This window comes from Rattus norvegicus, chromosome 1 (genome assembly GCF_021556685.1).
Source record: "Rattus norvegicus strain SHRSP/BbbUtx chromosome 1, alternate assembly SHRSP_T2T, whole genome shotgun sequence".
Taxonomy (NCBI): Eukaryota; Metazoa; Chordata; class Mammalia; order Rodentia; family Muridae; genus Rattus; species Rattus norvegicus.
In genome coordinates, this window is record NC_141534.1 from 267685199 (window position 1) to 267709260 (window position 24062).

At 46.2% G+C, this 24062-nt stretch overlaps 1 protein-coding gene across 1 annotated transcript in view; it reads right to left on the reverse strand.

The window, feature by feature from the left end:
* Positions 1–24062, reverse strand: part of Gucy2g (guanylate cyclase 2G) — a 41041-nt gene that overhangs the window by 6942 nt on the left and 10037 nt on the right. Inside the window, 12 exon segments of the mRNA NM_139042.2 lie at positions 546–686; positions 2794–2971; positions 7414–7569; positions 8917–9085; positions 14358–14429; positions 15434–15538; positions 16230–16313; positions 18418–18555; positions 20060–20235; positions 20850–20962; positions 22416–22551; positions 23165–23306. Coding sequence (NP_620611.2) covers positions 546–686; positions 2794–2971; positions 7414–7569; positions 8917–9085; positions 14358–14429; positions 15434–15538; positions 16230–16313; positions 18418–18555; positions 20060–20235; positions 20850–20962; positions 22416–22551; positions 23165–23306 — 1610 coding nt within the window.

Sequence of the window (24062 nt, forward strand, 5' to 3'; positions counted from 1 at the left end):
GTACAAGCATTTCGAAAGTAAATGCTTCTATCTGGAGTTGAGAAGATGCACAGGTGGAAAAAGAACCAAAGTCAAAGCTCTTTTTTTTTTTTTTTAATTGATGCCATATTGAACTAGGCAAAGAAAGGTTTCATAGGTGTTAGTGCAAGACATGAAGCTAGCCTGCCATCTAATGGTTATATCCTGTTGCTGCATTCACCCCTTTCTATATAAACCACACTTCCATTTCTGTGGTTTGGAGAAGTTTGCCTGTATTTTCACTAACAAGGTGGATCAACTTGCCAGGTTTTGCACATACATACATACATATATACATACATACATACATACATACATACATACATACATACATACACACATACATACATATACGTATATACATATACATATATCCTTCCTAAATCCCTCCCTCCATCTCTCTCCCCCACCCCTACTTGTCCCCCTGCTTGGCCCCCTTTTACAAAGCTTGATCTTCTCTTAGAAAAAAGAACAATGGAACGTCTACTTCAGGTTGTCTTGGCCTGCCCACCGTTGCTCCTGAATACCTTGGCAACATGGTGGACAGGAGTTTCTCCACCTTTCTCTTCTCTGCCACCAGCTGGCAGGTCCGCTCCTCCACTACTTCCTCCAGATGACTGGCGTACATTTCCAGCTTGCCCATCATGCTATCCAAGATGCTCACCCTGCTTTAGAAAAAGGCAAATGTTAGCATCCTCTCCCAGGAACCATAGGACCACAGTGGATAAACAACTCCCAAACACATATCCCAGAAAGACATTTCATGTCCTTAGGGGTGTGCTACTGAAAGACTGCCCATGGCAGCAGCAAGTTCCCGGCCCTGAGCTGAAGCTGTGCCCTTTGTTCCTCTGGGCCTCAGTTTACTCATCTGAAAAATGTACCTTGCATGTGGTTCTCTGGGATTCCTGGGAGCTAATATGTATAAACTGCCTAGGAGTGAGTCTTGCAGCCAGCAGACATGCAACAGTGGACTTTGATGGTTCGCCTTCCCTTCCCAGCATGCTCCTTGCCATGGTCTCAACCAAGTCAAATGGTACAGAATGCAGAATGGGGCATTTCTCAGATTGCCCAACACAGATCATGTCTAGATTCCATAGGAGTGCATTCCAGAAAGCCCCCCCCCATGAAATCGCTTAAATTCCTCACCTTTTAGATGAGAAGACTAAGACTCAAATAGGAAATAAGTTTGTCTTAATGTTGGGACCATATAATCTGAGTAAAAAGTCAAGGATATATTTAACGATCCAAGATACATTGTGTTAGTTAGCAAAGTATACGTTGTGGAGACATTATATTTTATAACATTACTACCAAGATTTCATGTATAGTAAAATAATATAAAAATTAGCAATTAAAAAAAAAACATTTTGACCTGGAGAAGAACACAGGCGCCAACAATGCCAAGTTAAATGAGCAAATTAAATTAGTTAAATGAGTAAACGTCTTCAAGCCAAGGTTCTTTCTGTCTCCTCAAGCTAAAATTAAACATTTAATATGTATTAAAAATTATAGCATCAGGCCAGGAGTGGTGACACACACCCTTCATCCCAGCCCTGGGGAGGTAATGGCAGGCAAACTTCTGTGAGTTTAAGACAAGCTTAGTCTACTTAGGGAAATCCTAGGGAGTTCCAAGCCAGACAGAGCTACATAGTAAGAATGTATCTCAAAAGGAAAAGGAAAGAAAGAGATACAATTATGGGGCTGGAAAGATGGCTTGGTGGTTAATAATGCTTTCTGCTTGGTTGCCAGCACCCAAAAAGCAGCTTACGACTACCTGTAACTCCAGTTCCAGGGAATCTGACACCAACTTCTGGCATCGCATGACACATGTACACGTAAATAAGTACTTTTTTTTAGTTGACACTGTCAGCCTGATATGTAGAAAGCTGCCATTGTAAAGGAGATTTGAGAGGTAGGTGTAACCCGAAGTCAATAACCAACTACCCTTGCCTATCATACACAAGGCCCTGGATTTGACCCTCAGCTCTCTAGAAGAAAGCAAATGAGTGATAATCTAAAGTTGGCAAGTGACTTTTATCATATAGTCCAGCACCAAATTAATTAGTTTTCATCCTTAGAATAAGAATTTGAAAAATAGGGCTGGAGAGATGGCTCAGCGGTTAAGAGCACTGACTACTCTTCCAGAGGTCCTGAGTTCAATTCCCAACAAACATATGGTAGCTCACAACCATCTGTAATGGGATCCGATGCCCTTTTTTGGCGTTTCTGAAGACAGCAAGAGTGTACTCACATACATAAAATAAATAAATAAATAATTCTTTTAAAAAATTTTTGAAAAATATACTAAGGCAGTGTCAAAATGGCCTGAGAAAGCGCCTTGACTGATGAGAGATGTCTGAATGGGCCCAGAGGGCAGTGGCATTGCTAATGTCTGCTCTGTGTTCACAAAAGAGATTGAAGACTCCACCTGAGCCAGCATGTAGAACTTTGCATATGGTGGGCATTACGTGGGAACATGATGACAGGAGAGGATGGGTAAGAGTCAGGAGAGGAGGAAAGAGGAGGGAAGGGAAGAAATGGAACAGAAGGGAAAGGGATGGGAGGAAGGGAAGGGAGGAGAGAAGCGCCACACAGACTGTTACGACATAAATGAACACCGAGTACATGCTACTAAGTAAAGGGAGCTGGCGTGGAAGGAGGTGAGAAGTGTGCATGATCTGGTAACGAGGTCTAGAGAGTCCTGGACATGATTTTCTTTTCAATTCCCAATGGCTACATGACCAGAAGGAAGAATCTACTGCACATGTAACTTACCCTCTTGGACTGGCTTCTCGTAACGTCTTCTTGATGGAAGGGAAGGCAGGCCTCTGCTCTGGAGATTCAGCCCAACATGCCCTCACCAGGGCCACAATCCTTTCGTCACCTTTATCCTCTAACAGGGACGGCCGAAGTGGAACCGGTGCCCGGGGGTCTTTAATGCAGCTGATGATTTCTGAAACCCATTAGGGGTTTGGATGAACAAGCTAGATAGTCTTGCCATTCAAGACACAACTATCTAAGTGGTGATGTCATTCTCCAGTTAAAAAGCAAAGTAAAGACAAACGATGTATTTAAATCCCAGGGTGAACTAGATGTTCATAGATGTTCTAGATCCTGCTAGAAAATTAAAGAGTCCAGTGGAAATGTAGACATGGCTTCTGACCCAACAGTTTGCAAACTGAAGCTTTTTAAAATAGAGCCCTTCTGAGTGATGTCCCAAATTGAGAAGCATGTGGTGCCCAAGTCTCCAAAGTGTGCTTCATGAAACTTTGTTTCCCATGCTTCATAAAAGTGATTTTAATGAATAAATGCTACTGTCTCCCTGCCTGTCTACTTTTGGAAACCTGGGTCCTTTCCCTTCTCTGTTGACTTCTAGCAGCACTTTTTAAAGATTCCATTCCCACTTTTTAAAAAAGGAAATATTTTGAGAGCAAGGCATACATATTTTAGTATAAAGATACTATGTTGCAGAATATAAATGAACAACAACTTCATGCTACTAAGCCAAGAGAGCCCTAAAAGAGTTGTGTACATGATCTGGTAATGAGGTCTAGAAAAGCAAAATTCTAGACAGGATGTGGTTGAGAGTTTTGGAGATGGCTGAGTAGGTAAATGGGGAGAGAGTAGATGTTCCGTTAGATAGTATAATGATGGGCACACGGGCACTAACTATTTGATAACACCTAGGGAAGCTCATAGAGCAGTTAGATTTAAAAAATAAAAACACTGAATAGATAGATAGATAGATAGATAGATAGATAGATAGATAGATAGATAGATAGATAGATAGATAGATAGATGGAAATGGGACTCAGGGCTTAAGGAAAGAGTCTAACTGTGCTATGTGTATGTGATTTTGCTAAAACTAGGGCAGGAGAAAGTGCAGAGCCTACTTAATGCCTGAAACAAGGCAAGAAGACAAAAGGAGCTACTTCAATTCTTCTGTTCACAGCTACTATGTTGCAGTTACTTCTCCCGAGGTCCTGTGAAGACCTGCTGCCTCTGTTTTAGTTGGAGAACTATGGATGGTGGTGAGATCAAGTTGGCCGTGTCACTATGAACTCATGCTTAGCTTAATAAAGATGCAGATGTATGTCTGTATCTTACATGTTCAAGTATGGGTTATTATACACATCTACATTCCCACCTACCAAAGACAGACTGGAAACAACAGTACTGTCCAAGTATCACCATCTAAAGAAAGAAGCCAGGGCTGCTTAGAGAATGGCCTGCTTCTTGTACTGAGTAGGGGATGTGTAGTACTGAATATGGGGTATGTAGTACTGAGTTGGGGGGTGTGGTACCGAGTGGAGGTGTCGTACTGTATAGGGGTGTGTATTACTGAGTGGGGTGTGTAATCTGAGCAGAGGTGTGTAGTACTGTGTAGAGGTGTATAATACTGAGCAGGGGTGTGTAGTACTGAGCAGGGGGTGTGTAGCACTGAGTGAGGGTGTGTAGTACTGAGCAGGAGGATGTGTAGTACTGAGTGGGATGTGTAGTACTGAACAGGGAGTGTGTGGTATTGTGTAGGGGGTGTGTAGCACTGAGTGAGGGTGTGTAATATTGCGTGGGAGTGTGTAATACTGAGTGGAGTTGTGCAAAAACAAGTCTAGGGCCTCTATAGCACCAGAAGGTAGAAAAGCACTCAAAAGTGAAGGAAAATACAATGGTAGTTATGTGTCCAGAGACCATGCTACCAACTGAAATTGGACAGCCAGAAATGGAACCATTTGAGCCACAATAAGGAGAACGTTTCCGTGAGTCCATATTGATAGATATCAACAACTGATGGCACAGATAAAAGGAATCAAGTAGACGAATCTAACAGGGAAGTCTGCACAATATCTACAGAAATCCTTGATTTAATACGGCCTATGCATAGTGGCTTCCTTCCAACATGGAAGGATAAAATCAAGAAGTCTGCAACAGAGACATCAACCAGGACTAACTCTCTCAGATCACCAAAATCAGCCTCGACTTGGACAGCTGTGTTCACAGTTGCATCATTAAAAACAGTCAATGTCACAAAAGTGACAATTTATGTCAACAAAGCTTGTCCCCATAACCCCAGAACAGCCACGAGAAAAAGAAAAGGTCAGACGTTCCAAATGAGAAGCCATGTGCACAGTTTCTGACCAGCAGCTGGGGAAAATGGCTCCCTGGGTAAAGTATTTGCCATGAATCCCCAGAATCTGTGTAAATGCCTGGTGGGTGTGCCTACAATACCAGCCCTTACAAAGTAGTGACAGGGGTTTTCCCAAGCAAGCTACCAAGCCAGGATAGCCATAAAAGCAAGCTCTGTGTTCTGTGAGAGACCCTGCTTTGATGTTTAGGTTGGAGAGCTGTAGGGAGCAACCTTTGGCTTCCACACAGGCATATACAAGCATGTGCACCCACACACACATACGCACAAATGCACAGGCAAACACACATAGGTGCATACACAGATCATACACATGTCAAACAAACCTGATCGGTACTCCTCAAAAGTTTCAAGGTGGGGGACAGAGGCATTGTGCAGGGACGCATAAGACAGAAACTAAACACAATGTGACACCCAAGCAGGATGCTAAGATTACAAACTATAGGTAGCTGGGTTTGTGGTGCCCTCCTGAAATTCCAGGCCTGAGGAGGCCGGCACAAAGATGACTTCAAGTAGGAGGGCAGCCTGGCCTGCACTTTGACTTCCGGACCAGCCAAAGTGGCAAAATGAGATTCAGTCTAAAACAAAACAAAATGGTTTGCGAGCTTTGTCTTTGAGTATACATTGTAATGCCTAAAACACATTCTGAAACAACTGAAGCACTTATCCTTTGTCTTGGCAGGTAGGCGGGACATTGGCCTGCGGTGGGGGAGGTTGAGTAAACACTCCTGGGCCTGCCCGTTCCTATATTTCCAGGAGAACAGGTTTGGAGAGGAGCTTGAAACAGTACTTTATTAAGTCTCCAGTGCTACTGGCCCAGAGACAATGAGACCAAGTCCAGTTCGTCTCAAATGTGCCTTAGCAGGGATTCTAATGGCAGTGTAGAGTCTCAGGCCTCCCTGCAGACCTACTGAGCTAGAAACCTGAGCCAGAGCAAGGGAGAGCAGCAATTCTGTAGTTTGTCAAGCCTCTAGGTTATTCCAGCACCCACTAGAGTTTGAGAACCACTGGGTTGCTATGCACAGGGACCCGGGTTTATTTGTAGGAAAGCATGAGAGGCAAATAGAAGTTTATCTGTCTATAATCCAAGCGCACACTCTATTTCTCCTAGGTACACTACTGTGGAGACACAGTCCCCTCTGACCAACCTGCAGTTGTTGCCGTGAGAAGCACGTTGACTGTCTCAGAATGTAGTGGCCAGGTACAAACGGAGGTAGGGCTCCCGAATTGAAGGTGATTTCTACCTGGACTCAGCTGGGGATGTTCATTGGCTTGGTTCCAAATTCAGGAGTGCCTGGCTGGATCTTGAATTTCGCTTAGCTCTGAAGTATTTACTTTAAACAACTTTAGTTTGGGGGCGTGAAGCTCAGCTGCTCAGTGTGTGTGTTCAAGGACTTGTTTCAGAATATATTTCAGACATTCAAGTGTAGACACTGTAAACGGAAACTCCAGTTTCAGTGTAGAAACTGGAGTGTGGTGGTTTGAATATGCTCGGCCCAAGGAGTGGCACTATTCCAAGGTGTGACCTTGTTGGAGGAAGTGTGTCACTGCGGGGGCGGGCTTTGAGACCCTCCTCCTAGCTTCCTGGAAGCCGGTCTTCTCCTGTTTACCCTCAAAAGGAGGTTAGAGCTCTCAGCTCCTCCTCCAGCACCATGTTTGTCTGAGCCCTGCCGTGCTTCCTTCCATGATGATAGTGGACTGAACCTCTGTACCTGCAAGTTAACCCCCAATTAAATGTCCCTCCTAAGAGTTTCCTTGGTCATCGTGTGTGTTTACAAACACTAACTAACTAAGACACTGGAGTTTGATTTAAAAGAAACTGCCGGGGCTGGGGAGATAGCTCAGCGGTTAAGAGCACTGACTGCTCTTCCAGAGGTCCTGAGTTCAAATCCCAGCAACCACATGGTGGCTCACAACCATCTGTAATGGGATCTGATGCCCTCTTCTGGTGTGTCTGAAGACAGCTACAGTATACTCATATAAATAAAATAATAAAAGAAAATAAAAAATAAAAAGAAACTGCCCACACTCACAGAAGTTTCTGGCTTCATAGTCTAAAAACCTATCTCTTTTGCTGTGCTTTTTTCCCCCACAATTTGGAGTGTGTGCATGCATGTGTGCGTATGTGTGTGCAAGTGCATATTGGTGTATTTGCCACCCTCATAATCTCTTGTTTCTTTCCCACCACGTCCCTCCACCCCCTCCCCACACCCAAGCCCCTTAGTCCCATGAGCATCGTACTCCAGCTTTACCCTCTGGAGCTGCCTCAAGGTCCTCAAAGGGCCCGTGGGCCTGCTGGTGGATCAGGTCCCTCAGGAGAATGGCAAAGCTGTAAACGTCTCCCTGCGGGGTGCCGGACCAGGGAAGCTCCCGAAGCCGCAACAGTTCTGGGGCTGTCCAGTAGAGCTCTGCAAGACAGTGGGGTACCACTTTGAAGCAAGAAAGAAGGTACCTCGAGGGCACAGCATCCTGAGAGGTTGGCCCTGTGAGAGTCTGACTGGGAAGGTTTGCAATGTCTGTAAGAAGGGACCCGTGGGGAAAAATAACCTAAGGAGGACATTCTCATACGAGCTCATCGTAGTTTACCCAGTACCATGGTACAATAACTGTTTCTGTTTATAAAATGATAAGCTCATGTGTAAATCTAATCATTGGTTAAAATATATTTCTATATGTTTTTAAATCAGTAAATGTTTCATTTGTTTCATATACATACCTAGAATCTCATATGTGTGTGTATAGAGTCATATATATATATATATATATATACATACTGAGTGAAAAGGGGTCATGTAAAAATAAATTAAGTTCAGACCTGGGAGCCTACACACTCCTGTTGTCAGCTGGCTTTAAAAAACCTGTGTGCCAGCTAGTTTTATGTCAGCTTGACCCGGGCTAGAGTTACCCGAAAGTAGGAAACTTCAATAGAGAAAACACCTCCATAATTTTGGCTATAGAGCAAAATGAACAGTTGGTGATGGAGATCACATCCCGTCGTGGGTGGAGCCATCTCTGGCTGGGCTCTATGAGAAAGTACAAGCAAGCCCTGGGGAGCAAGCCAGTAAGCAGCACTCCTCCATGGCTTCAGCATCAGCTCCTGCCTCCAGGTTCCTGCCCCATTAGAGTTCCTATCCTGACTTCCTTGGATAAATGGTAATGCAGAAGTGTTAAACCAAACAGATGACCCTTTCCTCCTTAAATGCTTTTGATCGTGGTGTTTTCTCAGAGCAATGGTGGCTCTAAGTAGGACAGCCTGGCGGATCTCATCAACTACACTGAGAACATAAAATGAAAACAAGAAGGGACATAGAGGGCAAAAGAGGAGAGCAAGAGTAGCTTTAGTGGCCCGATTTAAATGAAAACCAGACTCCTAGCACAGACTTCACAGCAGCGGTTCTCAACCTTCCCAATGCTTCACCCCTTTACTACAGTTCCTCATGTTGTGGCTACTTCAGAACTGTAATTTTGCTACTGTTATGAATCGTAGGGTAGACATTTTTGAAGATGGAGGTTCGCCAAAGGGGTTGCAACCCTCGGGTTGAGAACGGCTGCCTTACACCACAGATTCAGGCCACCCCGTGGTGATGTATTCCCTCCCTCTCCATGGATGAACTAAACGACACTGTTCCATCATCTGGAAAGGAAAAACTACCCATGGGTCCCCATGCAAGTCGGCATCATGAAGCAAAGGCAGACAAGAGACCCTCTGACCATTTAGCCCACAGCAAGTGGATCTAAACTCTGCCAGTGGCTACCTGAATGGTCCGTGGCCTCCTGGTTGTAGATCCTGCAGGTGCTGCCGTGCTTGAACTCCCACAACCCGAATCCTGCCAGCTTCAGCTGCATGTGACTGTCTACCAGACAGTTGGAAGGTTTCAGGTTGCCGTGAGACCTCAGTGGGCTCCCGTGGAGGAACAGCATGCCCTGCAAGAGTAATCATGAGCGTAGGAAACAGAGCCAGAGGACGCTGCTCGAAGCAGTGCACAGACACACGGTGCCTCTGCTTGTTCTAGAAAAGCCGCCAGCTCCTTGTCTAGGAAGCTGACTTAGGCGGAAGTCTACTTATGACTTAGGCAGAAAGCTACTTACGACTACTCGATAGGAAATCAGGAAGGCAAGCCCGGCTATAAATTAGAATACCCTCGTTGTCAGGAACTCTAGTTCAAATCTCAGCTCCGCTACTGGGCAGAGGGAAAGTTGCTAGCTACAAAACAAACACCACCCCCAGCTCCGGAAAAAAAAAAAAAAAAGCACCACGCAATGCTTGGGCCTCCGATCTAAGAGCCAGCGTTAGCGGCAGAATCCATAGGTATACCTCAAGCAGAGCCTGTGTATTTAGGGCCCAGAAGGAAGCATGCTCAGAACCGGGGAGCCGGTGCTTAACGTGGAAGGTGTTTGTAACAGGCTATAAAAAAGCAGGAAAACACACGGCCAGCCAAGGGAGGGTGTAGGGTTTTTTCCAGAGCACTGGGGCCTTTCCATGGGCGGGAGGGGCTAACGGAGCATCTGAGGCTGAGGCAGAATGTTTATTTTAGGAAGGTAAGGGGAGGAGTAACTTTTAAGAAAAAGCCATCCCAAGGCAGACGTGGAGTTGTAAGAGGAAGGTCAAGGGGAAAGGCCGGAATGCCCTTCCTTGTTCTGAAATAACGTGGATTCAGCATTTCGGAGCTCTTGGGGTTTTGTTTGTTTTTTGTTGTTGTTGTGTTGTTTTGAGTTTGGTTTGTTTTTTTGTTTGTTTGTTTGTTTCTGTTTTTGTTTTGTTTTGTTTTGTTTTGTACTGCTGTCAAAGCTCGGGATATCTTCATTTTTGGAATTGTGGGCAGAAAAAGCGACAACAAGCCCAGTCTGTCTGGGTACAAGGTCAACACCAAACGTGTGAACCTGTGGCAGCCTGGGTACTGTGGCCCTTCCCACCTGCCTCAGGAAACTGGTGTCAACCTGTGAATAACAAACGCCTGTGTCTCCTTCCAGGATAACTGTCAGGTGCAGTAAAAGCCCCTCTGCACCTAACTCACAGTGACCTTCCTGAATGATCCTAGAGAGGAGGGACCAGGGGAGGGGGTCCTCTCACAATTGAGCAAAGAGAGGGAGAGAATCAGCGTGCCTGGCAGCCAGGTGCTGGGAGCTCTGAGGTCGGATTCCAACTCATGGCCTTGAGCAGCTCCAGCTCCCTCTGCTGGACAAGGAAAGCATGACAGGCAGACCGACCGTGGCGTCTGTGGAACCCCACACTGTGGCATTGATTTGGCAACAAATAAGACAGCCGCAAGCATTCGCATGCACATGCGCTTTTACATGCAATGCATGGTGGCGTTTGTGCGTGGTATTGATTTGTGAACAAGTAAAGAGCAGTAAACATTCTTGCGCACATGCCCTTCAAGTCCTCACATCTAAGCTTTGCTAAGACTAGTTACTCTTCTCAGTCTTTGCAGTTTCAGTGTTCACAAGTAGGTGGCGCACTGAGCTAGAATGGATCCCCGGGGCTTCAGGCTTCAAAGCTCGCTCACTTGTTCTGTGCTCTGGGTGGTTAAACGGAAGCGGGAAAAGGAGAGTAGGAACCACACTCCTCCAATATCCTTGCACAAGAGCAAACTAAGTTCCACTAGGCTCAGAGTCTGCTGGGAAGGAGAGGGATGTGAGGCAGGCAGGCCCCGGAGGCCCTGATGACACAGCAAGGAGGATCTGAGGGGATCATTTTTAAAGGTTTAGGATCTCTGAACTTTAATCCTCTTAGATAACAACAAGCTTGCTCCATCCAGAGCCCTAGGGCCAATATTGCGTTGGAAGTGTGGACTGATACAGATAGCAATAAGTAAACGGCCAGGAGAGTGGAGCGGAGCGATCACTAACCCCGCCCCTAAATCAGGAGATGGGGTTTCTTTCTTCTCACAGCACCCTTAAGATGGTAAAACTGAACCCATTCATTCGGGCTAACTCTGACCTGAGCCCGATCCACAGCTCTCCCTGTCCCTGCAGACACCTTGATGTGTCACATCACGGAGATACACGAGATTTTTTTTTTCTCTTGCCTTTGTTGGTCCAACCTCAGGCAGGAGACCTGCCCAGGGTTACATAGGTTCCCTCTCTTTACCTAACTGTAAGGAAACAGCATATGAGAGCTGGGACTTCAGTGGAGGTCACTGCCTGTGTAAAATGAGCATGCTTAGGGGTGGCTGCAGTTCTGGGGACGCTGCTGTCGCCACGGGATGGCATGCATGCTTGTGTTTTTATTCCCCATCCTAATGAAGCAGTGTGAGAACAAACAGAATTCTGAGTGTGTTCATGACTCATAGGCCAGACATCATACCTGCTCTACCGCTCTACTGGAAAATTCTGGAAAGTTCCCCCAGGGCTCTTACACCTGGCTCTCTCATGTTTGTGTTCTCTGATGCTTAGCAGGAAGTGTGAGAGAAAACACAGGCTTTAAAGACAAATTAGCTCCAACCCCCAATCCAACACTTAGCTGTCAGGCCGGGACCTGACTAGACCTCAGTTTAATTCCCTTGAAAATGAAGTAAATACGGCTAATGGTTAGTAAGATCAAATCAAAACACAGTGCAAGTCACATGTATGTTTTTAAATTCTTTCCAGCAGCCATCTTAAGAAAAGCTAAACAAGTAAAAATAATTTTAATAATACTGTGAATTTAATTTGGTGCATTTAAAAATCTTATTTCAAAATACAACCCCCCCCCTTTGTTTTTTCACTAAGCCCTCAAACCAAATGTGGATTTCTTTCATACTTGAGACATACCTAAAGTTGGACTGGCTCCATTTCCAGTGTTCCTTATTAACACATGGGCCTTGGGGAACCATATTCAGATAGTGCAGAATTATTCCATAGAATTCTTGGGAGATATCAGTAAGAGTGTTTTTTAAACAGCCATATTAGAGTTATCAATGAGAGTACTAATAATCAGGTTTACTACTAAGAAGTTAACATCGATGCTGTATCTGTTACAAGGTAGCCACAGTGCTTTGAGTTTTATGTATTGTAGCTCTCAGATCAACTTTTGGAGATGGGTTTTGGTATGATATTTATTTCTGAGTCCCAGGGTGGTGAAGGTCATGTGATCAGTATGTAACCGAGTTGGGACTTGAATCTCTAAGCCAATTTCTGTGACAAATTGTTCCTTACTCAGACTTTATCAAGGCTTCTGTTAGTTAGAAATGAAGACCCAGGGCTGGAGAGATGGCTCAGTGGTTAAGAGCACTGACTATTCTTCAGAGGTCCTGAGTTCAAATCCCAGCAACCACATGGTGGCTCACAACCATCTGTAATGGAATCCAATGCCCTCTTCTGGTGTGTCTGAAGACAGCTACAGTGTACTTATGTATAATAAGTAAATCTTAAAAAAATAAATAAATAAATGAAGGCTTGTCACATTGCTTTGGGCTCCTAGAGGACAGGAAGATGAGGCTCACTCGTCTGTCCCTCCTACATCCAAACTCCAATCAAATCCTCACTCTCTCTCTCTTTCTCTGTCTGTCTCTCTCTCTCTCTCTTTCTTTCTCTCTCCCTCTCCCTTTCCTTCCCCCTCCCCCTATTCTCTATCTCATGCCTGATGTAGAGAAAGTGCTGGTAAATATATACATCAGAAAGAAAGCTTGTTTTTATGATTGACATGTGACAGTCTTAACTGTCCTTGTCTGTCTTCAAGAAGAGAAGTGCCATAGTAAAATGAACTTTTGACAGATGGCCATTAAAAGTCTACAGCAATAATGACAGGGGTTTTCTGGGGTTGCCCTTAGAGACACAATCATGGAGAAGACTGTGTTTGTCTACCTTGCTTGTCAACAAGATGCCAGCTTTATACTAGAGCCTAGGAAGTCAGATTCTCACCAGACCAAGTCAGTTCCTTGGGAGCAAAGGGTAGTAAAGCCTTTGAGAAAGAAAGATTTTGAAGTCAACGTCCAGTTCACTCACATAAGAATGCAGAGAGGCATGGACTAACAAGGCCATTCAGTACCACAACCTCTAGAAAGACAGAGAGCATAGGTTTCATGCTTGTGGCTTGCCCAGCACCCAACAGGGGTTCCTATAAGGGGTTTGATTGTTGATGGATGCTTTGCTGGCTGGTGGCTGCACCAGCAGACAGCTTCTACCATGGGTTAGTTGAAGTACCTTCCTCTCCAGGTGCTTTTCTTGCCCCTTTTAAATGGCAAAAGTCCACACAGCAAACTAAGGACAGCTGCACAATAGTCCTGCTCGAGGAGATGAGCCTCAAGTGGCTAGATCATATTTATTAGATGGGGCACACTCCATAGCTCATCTTCCCAACTAAGCACCTGCCTTCCCCATCCCTCACCGCCATCTGCACACCTACAGTGAGTCATCTTAGGCTTTTGTATCCAGCCACCCACTCTGCATTCTCCCTGCCTGCATGGAAGAACTGAACCTCTCTCCACCCTCCTCTGAGTGTCACCATACCCTGATGGGACCTGTATAGGAGACTGGCTCTCCTCTCTTATGAAGCATAATGGATATCTCTAGTTCTTCACGCTGCACAGTGTGGCGCGGGGGATGCCTAGATTTGTACCCTGTTGACATTCTCGGGTAGCTATGAAGACTTGAGGCAAGTTATATGGGTGTCCTGTATCCCATACGAAACACAAGAGTAACGTGTGTGCCTCATATTCTGTTGGAAGAACCAAGTAAGTCAGTAAAACAAAAGACTGGTGAATGCCTTTTGCACAGTGGCATCCGCATGATATAATGTGTTTTGTTACAGTGATTATTATTCTTCTCCTCCTGTTTATAGCCATCATAACCTCCTCCCCCCCCAAAAAAAGACTGTTCTTGCTTTCATATCCTCTCATATCCATAGCCTGCCTATTTAGTTTCACAGTAGTGATTCCCAGTCTCTGAGGAAGGGCTCAAGGGCTGGAGAGAAGAAGGACACAAACTCAACTTGTGGTCAGGTAATTGACTTCACTCTGGAAGTCTAAACGAGTTCTTTGCTCGTCAGACATCTCATTTCATCTTCAGTGTAAAGCGCTTTCTCTGCTCCATGCTTACGTGTGGTTAGAGAATGAGAAAACCAGGGGACATCTGACTGAATCGAAGTGATCAAACTTAAACCTGGGGTCATTGTACCCAAAGAGCCTTAAAGACAGCCCCCAAAGAAGATTAGCCCGCACGGAGGACAACCCCAAAATACTCTGATCTGTGCTCTCTAAGTTTACATTATACTCACGTTGACTATGTCATACACGAAAGAGAGCTTGAATATCCAATCCATCTCATGATCGGAGTTCCTCAAAACATCCTGGAAAACACAGTTATTCCAAACATCACCTGCGGGATGATGTCCCAGAGAAGGCTGGCAGAAGATAGAATGAGGCCTGTCATTGAATGAGAAGGAAGAATGGGCGGGAGAAAGGTTTGAAGGAAGACGAGGAGACAGGAACGGAAGACAGGAGGAGAGGGAGAGAACCCGTGGCAGGACAATATGGACGCTGGCATTAAGGTTCCATGCTGCACCTTTACAGGTTGTTGTGAATGTTCTTAAGGGATGGATGTGTACAGGGCTTTGTATGTTTAGGTGGGCGATTATGTCTTATCAATTGGACCAAAGGTTATTGTGTTGTGTGTTTTTTCATGTGCAGATTTAAGTGTAAAGGAATGTGGGGCACCTGGTCTGGGCCACCACGGAGTTGGGATGTGTGTTTCTGGCATGGAAACCTGCCTTGGGAACTAGATAGGGAGAGAGATCGCTGCCAGGTTCAGAGAGAAGCCTTCAGCAGTGTGATATGGGATGGAGCAAATCGGGTGAGAGGCTTTGCTGACTGAGACTTAAGATACTTAGCAGATATCTTGGAGCCCTGCAGTGCCGGACCTAGTGGGGGATAAAGACAGCATTTTATTTTTTATAATTTTACAACAACAATCACCCAGACTTAAGCTGACACACAGTGTTTGGCTGGGACTAATGTGAGATGGAGACGTGGTACCCAAGTGGAAGTCTTCACAGAAAATAGCACAGTCTGCTCAGTGTGGGGAAAGGAGGCGGTTTTGAATTCTACAAACACTCTATTGTCGGACATGTGACTAATGGCCTAGAGGAGGGGTTGCATTTAGAAGAAATCAAGTTCGTATAGTTTCCAGCCAGAGCAAAGAAAACTAATCCCGGGCAGCTCTACCTTGATCCCGGGAAGTAGCCCAAGGTAATTCAGGTCTCTCTATGAGACTGAAAGGAACCATGCATGGACGAATGGGACAAAGATGGATATGGTACCGTCTAATGAATCACAACCTCTGATCCCTGCTTACCTTGAGACTTCCTTTTTTGCAATACTGTGTAACGATGCAGATGTTAGGTGGTTCTGTGCAAACACCAAAGAAGGGGACGATGTTTTCATGCTTTAATTCACACATCTGGAAACAATGTTGGCAGTCTCATTGCGTGCGCCTTCACATGGGGGACTACGGTATGCTTTACCCACTTTGAGCTGATCCCTAAGGTGCTGGAGAACTCTATCCATCTTACAGGCAAAGGAACAGATGCCTGGAAGGTGACATAGCCTGCTGCAGGGATGCAACAGATAAATGGCACAGCTAGAAACCCCGGGGGGTCTGGAAAGCAAAGTCTAAAACAAGCCATGGGTCGTAACCGAACCTCATCCTCACAGGCAGACCAGACCCTGCACGGCTTCCCTAGTTGTGGCTGTTGACGCTGGTGTGTGACCCTAGGTCATTGACACAAAGCAAAGCGCCAATACCCTCCCCAAGATCCAAGTTCAAAAGGAAGCAGGCGGCCATCAGAGACAGAGGATGGAGGGTCAGAATTAAGCCCAGGAAAAGTTAAGGGAGCAGGCACAGTTAGATGAGAGCCAGAGCATAGGTCCTCTGGAAGAGCAGTCAGTGCTCTTAGCCAACCCCAAAGTAGAATGTTCTTAAGGCAGGATGATCAGAAACATCCCTGCTCATAAAAGGTGTGTAAGGCCAAGAGTCTGAGTCTGAAGCAGAGAGAGGGAAACGGGTAATGGGAAATCACCACTGAGCCTTTGGGGTGGAGGCCATTTCTCACATGGGAACAGAGAGCTAGGGGTGCAGAGGGGACCCTTACCAGCCAGACTTCCCGCAGAACAGTTGGCTTCTTAATCCGTGCTTCTGCTTCCTCGCCGATATAGCAGAGGGCCACATGATTTCCCTGAAATCAGACACAAAGCAGAAAGCTCTGTATTTCTTTTCTGATATTTCAAAGGCATGGGTGGTCTGCCTGTCTGTGTGCCATGTGTGTGCAGTGCCTGAGAATAGGACAGCAGATCCCCCTGGGGGGAGAGGTACAGGTGGTTGTGAGCTGACACAGGTATGCTGGGAACTGAACCGAGGTCCTCTGGAAGAGCAACCAGTGCTCTTAGCCACCGAACCTTCTCTCCAACCCCAAGGTAGAATGTCCTTAACTCAGAATGATCCAAAAACATCACCACTCAGAAAGGCAACTTGGGGAACTGAGCAGAAAGCCACCTATGGAGGCAGCGTTCCACTCCCGCTGAGCAGTCAACCCTGATGAGAGACTGTGGAAGGTCCGGGACTATAGCAGTTCAGGAGTAAGGTCTCCTTCAACCAGCATCAAGGCAGCTGTGGCTAGCCCAGTCCTGGATAGGACTGCTGGGCTTGGGTAGCTTGTCCGTGGTGATAATGGACAGGCCGAATCTGAATATCTAACCCCAACATCAAACTCTCTCTTCTATGTCTAAGAAAATAGCGGGCTCAAGTCCTAAGTCCGGAGTCGGGTGCCCAGTCCAAGCCCATCATGACAGTTCGATATATCTTCCCCCGGACTCCACTTTTTCTCCCTGCAGGGGACACCACCACCAACACACTTGCCTGGTTTGGGGAAGGATGGGATCAGTTAAAAGGCACGGTATCAGAAAAGCAAGACTCCGCACGTAAAGCTTTGGTTCAGTGGCGTACCTGTCATTTGTTACCTATTGGGTCTAATGCTTTTACGGTCACTCAATACCCAAGCACAAAAACATGTAACAGTGAGGAGCTGCTTAGAAGAACCGATATAGTCTGCACACAGAGAAGGCAAGGCGCGGAGAAGCTAATCGGCAGCCTTAGAGATGCCGCCTTCGCCTTCGGTGTAGAAGCAACTGGGAGGACTTTGGGATTTCCATGGAGGAAAGGACGCCTGTGGGATCGAGGAAAAGATTCTTGGAAGAAATGATGCTGAAACCTGAAGGATGAGAACGTCCCTGTCCCGGGGTGGGGAAGGTAGAGTGGGCGGGACACTTCCAGAGTCCGAAACCACTCTGGAAAACAGGGATTCAGTGGTTGCTTGGCACTTTCTGCCTCCCTTTCCCAGGATCTATTTAACTTTCCCCAAAGGTAGTAAAAGCTTTAAAGAATGACTAAGGCCTGGGGCAAACAAGGCGCCCTGAGAATGGAAAGAAAGGGTGAGGGGAGGGGCGGTACCTGAGCTTTTACTCTGTGGATGGATCGTGGTCACCCATAAAGCAATTAAAGCCCCGGGATAAGAAACCCACACTGTAAGACTGTGTGGCCTTTTGAGGTTGCCACTAGGCACATGGGACTACTTAAAGTGTGTGTGGGGGGCTGCTCATGCGTAGGGTGCCAGAGGTCAGTGCTGGATGTCTTCTATTGCTCTCCACCTTATTTTTGAGACAGGGTCTCTTACTGAACCGGAAGTTCACCAATTCATCTAGACTGGCTGGATAAAGTCTCTGTCTCTTGTTAATAGGATCACAGGCTGCCACGCCCTGTCCCCCTGCTGTTTTGAGTGCCTCAGGCTTACACCGTGAGAGCTTTCCTGATTGAGTCATCCCCAAAGCTCCCTGGCTATTTAAGTTTAATTACCTTTAACCTTCAGTGTCCCTAGAGAAGCTAGTGTTCAATAGTCACCTGCAGCTAGTGGCTACCATAGCTTTGGGATGCTGCCGTCACCACAGAAGGTTCTACTGGAAGTTCTAAGCCTGATTGGCTCACTGCAATCATGGGGGAGCTTGTTGCAAATGCAAAATCTCAGGCTGCACCCGCTGACTCAGATCTTCATTTTAGAAACATTTCTTAAGTTATGTTTTAGGTAACCCATAGTATTTGTACATACCTTCCTGCATATTTTTTTAACTGTGTCTCAGCTCTCAAAGTTACAGAAACACCAGTCCAGAGACACAAACCCAGCTGAGATTTTGCTTGGAGACCATCCTTGTATTCGTTATAGCCTGCCTGAGCAAATTCAACTGGAGAAAGGGACAGAAATTCCCATTAACACTCACGCACAGAAGTACCTGGTAAAGCCCCACAGGGGCATAGAAGAGCTCTTCATCCTGGTGAGTCTTGGCAAAGGAGCCACAATCTGCAGAAATCTTCACAGTAGATGCATTACTAACGTTACATCTTGACATAGGTGTGCCTCGGTGGGACGGCTAGAAAACAAGACAGGGCTCGGTTGTTCTCAGCAGCTTGGCCAAACACCCAGGGGATGGGATATTTGGCAGATAATAAAGATGAATTGCAAAGTCACATAAACAATATCTGGGAAATCCAGGCCTTGAACCCTGATCTTCCTGCTCTAAACTGTGAGTGTCTGCTTGCTGTGTGCTTCATTCTGGGCACCAGTGTGGGTAGTACAGTCACTAAGTAGGGGCGGACTGCCTATATTTGTGTGTTCGCTGAGGTACTTACGTAGAGGTAGGAGTCCTTTCTCTGAGTGAGACTAGGCTACCTTTATTTTTAATATAACCAGTACTTCTTCAACAAACAAGAGTGCATATTCAGAGCATAGGAAGCTAATCCTATTTAAAATGAATAGCAATGCACAAATACAAGCAAATTGGATTAAGGTTGTTTGTGTGGAGAGGGAAGAGGAAACTCAAATCCCTGGAGACATTGGAAAGTAACTGACTAATAGAAGTCAGTCTCCTGGTTTTAGAACACTGGAACCTACCAGACCTAGTATCAGCCGATCTTCCAGCCTTCAGCACTGACCTCTCCCCTTGTCACTATCAGCAATTCATTCTTCCTACTGTCACCTCCTCTCAGAAGCCTTCTAGCTTCTCTCCACTTCAGGGCTTTAACCTCACCAAAGAGACTAGGTACTTGGTCTACAATGGATGGTAGAGTATTAACGCTTGTTATGCAAATGAACTATGTGCCACTTGGTAAATGAAAGGGTTGATTTTTTTAATACGACTGGATACCCCTCAGGACTGTTTTTAATTTTCCAACACCCCCACAGAGTTGAGGGGAGCTTTAGAGGAGTGCCAGTTATTTCTAAACAGCTGAGTTTCAGCCACAAATGGAATATATACATCAACTTCCCCTCCAGAGACTCAGGGAGCATCGTTGGTGGGCCAGCTGAAAGCATGTAAGCGATGGATGAATGCAAGGCTGTACTCTGGACCTGAACTCACCCGTACTGTGGCTGCCTGCACAAAACCTACACAAGAGCAAACCAGTTACAAAGTCCAACATAGAGGGGGGGAGAGAGGGGTTGGGCTGCTGAGGGAGAAAGAGAAAGTCACCACTGGGGTGGAGTAGGTGACCACTGATAGTTCCCTGCATCCCAGTGGATAACCCCACACACATTTGTGCGTATAAGTGTTACAGAGTTGCAGAGGGGACATGAAGTTTGGAGAGAAACAGGAGATATTTGGGGGAGAGAGGTGGAGGGAAGAACGGGGGTATAGATACAACCAAGATACATTGTGTACATGTGTGATATAAACAAACAATTTGATGATTTTTTTAAAAGTCACTGACTTTTGGGGAGGCAGGGCAGCATTCTCAGATAAATGTAGCCTAGAAACTAAACTCTGGTCTTGAGACTAGGCTGATTGCTTACTTTATCTGTGAGTTGGCCCCTTGCTATGCTCTTACTGTGGAAGCTCCTAGGGGAGGTCCCTTGGCAAGGAAAGCGTGGGGCCTTACTTTATGCTGAGGCAGAAGAGTGATGCTGTCATAATGGATCTGCCACCAGGTGTCTCCAGGGTGGTTCTGCACTTTTCCTCTCAGCCTCCATAACATCAGACCTGTGATGGCAGCTGCTGAGGCAACAACCAGCAGTGTCACCGTGGGGATCACAGCAGTCACAGATGCAGTCATACCTGGAGGAAGAGACTTCCATTACTCGGGCCCACCTATGACCACAGGTGAGCATGTGCCGCAAGGCAGATGTCTCAAAGGCTGTCTAGATATGGTTGTGGCATGCTGAAGCCGTTCAGACTTGGCTCTGCTGGGATCCTAGCCTGCCTGCTCCTCACCCCACCCTGGCAACCATGGCAACTCTAGACATCCCTTTGCTGATAGAGACTTCTGCAGTGAGAACATAGCAATGTTCTAACCCTTTCGTTGAATACTCCCTGTGTGTTGAACACATCTCTCCTGTGCTGTTCTCCAGGCATATTCTAGCTAATTGAAAAAGCCAGGCTCCTAACCATCCAGCCATATCCTCCTGCCCAGAATACTTTTGCCTTCTAAAAGGAAGTTCTAGGACTCAAATCTCAAGAGCTAAGGTTCCTTATAGTAATGGCTCTTAGCAGGGAAGGCAGGCAATGGTGCCCCTAGGAGACTGACTGTTCGCTTCCAGTTCTGACTAGAGGGTTGCTACTGTTCACCATCCACAGAGCACAGACAGCCTCACACAGAAAAGTTTTCTGCTTCAAAGAGTGCTGCTGTGAAAGCACCTCCTCTGCCTTCTCTGAGCCGCTGTGCTGCTTGCCTGCTCCAGTCGGAGGCTTCGTCCTGCAAAGGTCTTCATGGAATCCACAGTCGGGTTTGTATTCAGGATGGGAGCCATGGGGCCCTGAGGCATTCAAGTCGTCCCTCCAGGGTCTTTAAGCAGAGAAGACAAAGGTCAGCATCAAGTGCATTTGTTCCACCTGTCTTCACCCCATGTGTAACAGGAGACATACATACAAAACAAACACACAAACCGGGGGCTGGAGAGATGTCTCGGTGGGTAAGACATTTGCTCTGAAGCCCAGTGATCCAGTTATGTCCCTGGAACTCACATAATGGAAGGAACTCCCCAATGCTGTCCTTGTAGCTACAAAGCATGCCATGTCGTACCCATGCCCCGCCCCGTGCACACATGCATGAATGCATGCACAGAGAGGAATAAATATGAGCAAACAGGCAAAGCCAGCAAGCAGGCCTTGGTCCCTTAATTCAAACCTCTGGTGACTTGATAAATGTTTTTCTAACTCCGTTAGACTCCTAGACTTCAGATGTACATGTAATGAGGAGAGGGCAATGTCTCCTTTTCCTTCCAGGTAGAATAGTTTCCACTGTCTTGTGACTTAACCATGTCTCTTTTGACTTAAAGGGTCACGTGCCAATGCTACAAGTATCAGCCATGTCTGACATAGACGGATCTTAACACACAGCAAACACCTTGATGGTTCACAGGCCAAATGCCGTTCCCTACACAGAATGCACCCCTTCCTACTGTGGTATCATACTCAGGACCTGGTCTTTATAGTTACTTTCCCCCAAAGAATAGGGGGAGGAAAAAATGTCTCCCACAGAATCCGAGTTAGAGATAGAAGTGAAAGCAGGTAGACACTGAGTTAAGCATTAGCTTTTCTTTTCGCTTCCTCGTTTGTTTGTAGCTGGAAAAACAAAACTGAAAAGTTTTGTAGGGATTCCTAGTACTGGGATCTCAGAACAGCACAAGGTCCTGATGTTCAGGCCCATTTTACAGGCAGGTGATTTTAGGCAGCCTCATAGAAGCTCAGGCCTTCTGAACCCCATTGAGGATGGGATTCATCTGGGGCATCAAAGGAGTCAACGCCCTTCCAGAGGTGTGGCTGGATTGCTGTGCTCCTGGGCACCCCCCACCTCCAGGAACCCTGAAAAGAGTCATAGCCACAGTCTGGGCAGAGCTCTCATAAGGCCCCAAAGCTGATCTTTATGAGTTCAGAAAGCTCTGACACTGTAACACAATGTTGTCATCTCCAGAGTCCATGCTTAGAACTGATTTTGTGTGTGTATGTGTGTGTGTGTGTGCGCGCGCACGCGCGTGCGTGTGTGTGTGTGTGTGTGTGTATATATATATGTATATATATATATATATATATATATCAAAACATGCCTTGGGTTTCACATGAGCTTACAATATTGTGTTAGGCTGCATTTATACCTATCCTGAAATGTGTGCCGCTCACTGGCCACAGGTTGGACACACCTGAGTGAACAGACCATTTAGTGGAATATTAGAACTGGACCCCACACTTCTGGTCCCCTCCAACAGCATGATTAATCTGAGAGAAGTGGCCAGAAGTACCTGATTACTTTCTGAAAACTGTCATAATGAAGAAAAGGAAGGAAGCGGGATCCGTTTCCAGATTTCTGTAGGGCGTAGACGGAGTAGTCCATGTGCCTTTTCCCCTGGGCGTCCAAGAGCACAGGACCAGTGATTCCTGAAAAGACAGATTATACCAGGTGAGGATAACGTGGCTCTCATGGCCAAACATGACAGCCCAGCCCATCAAACATAAATGTAAGACTTTGCCATGTCACAGAACCTGAGCTAGGGTCAATGTGAACACCAATGGACAGAAGATGGCTCAGAAGTACAGCCACGCTGGGAAGGACCTCTTTAGCTCCAAATTCGAGGCTCATCCGGTGTCAAGAAAAAAAAAATAAGCTCGAACACAAAATTTTGCCAGCTTGCATGTGTTTCATGCAAAACTGCTTCCCATGAAATCAGAAAACGTAAATGGAAGCTGAATGATCCCAGGGCAGCAGCTGGCTGGGCATGAAGAATGGACAGCTGCCTCTCTGGTCCCTGGGAGGGAACATTATTAGAAGCTGTGAGAGACAGAGCTCCCAGGGTTTGAAGGTGAGGCCTCCTCATCTCCTGGTCAGGGAAGTTCTAAGCCCATATGCCCTATGGAAGACTGGAACCTTGGTGAGCTCATAACAGAATGTAACAGAATGAGGCAGGCCTCTGAGGAAATCTATAACACGTGCCCAGCATCTCCAAGTCCACAGGGACAGGACTAAGAAGCCTGAGCTCAAAGAGCACCTTACCCTGCAGTGTGACCTGATCAGCTCTCAGTGTGCTAATCAGCTGCCGCCCATCCCGGAAGTCTTTCTCAGCCTTCATCATTTCCTCCACAGTCTGAGCGTAGAGTAAGAGAGCATCATGCAGGTAGGCAGAGTAAGGGCTCACCTTCAACAAAAGAAGCAAACTCGGTGAGCATACACGGAGCTCCCAACGCCTAGCTAGAAGAAATCATATTCTATCCTCTGGGCACAGGTCCAGCCCCACTGAGAAGGGAGGGAGCCACCTCACGCCCACACCAGGCAATAGCAAACCTAACTGTCCAAGTCTTTGTCTTTCCTTGTGTGCCCCAGTTTTCTAACTGGATCACAGCTCAGACCAAGAGTAGCTCCGGAGGCCGTCCGCTATTTTGGGGGAGGGGGTGGCATGGGTGGAAGACTCAGAAGACCCAGAATGTCTACCATTTTTCTGGCTGCGAGAGCAGAGACAGACTCTCTAACCTCTCTGGGTCTCGGCTCGCTCATTTATGATCTGGGATGAAATGATTCATGAAGCATGAGCCTGACAGATGAGGCAGAAGCCCATATTCCTCAGTACCTGGTGATTTAATCAACGAAACACACATGCATACATGCACACATGCACACACACCCCACAAACATACACCCACCCACACACACACACAATACCACCTGTCTCTACAGCAGCTGAAAGGAAAGATCCCTATAAATAACCATCTTCTTACACACACGCACACACACACACACACACAAACACATACACACATACATGCACACATGCACACTATACAGTACATTACACATTTAAACAAATATACACATATACACACATACCTTACACATATATTAAACACTGACACACACTACACACTCAAACAAATACACACACATTACACAGTCACAC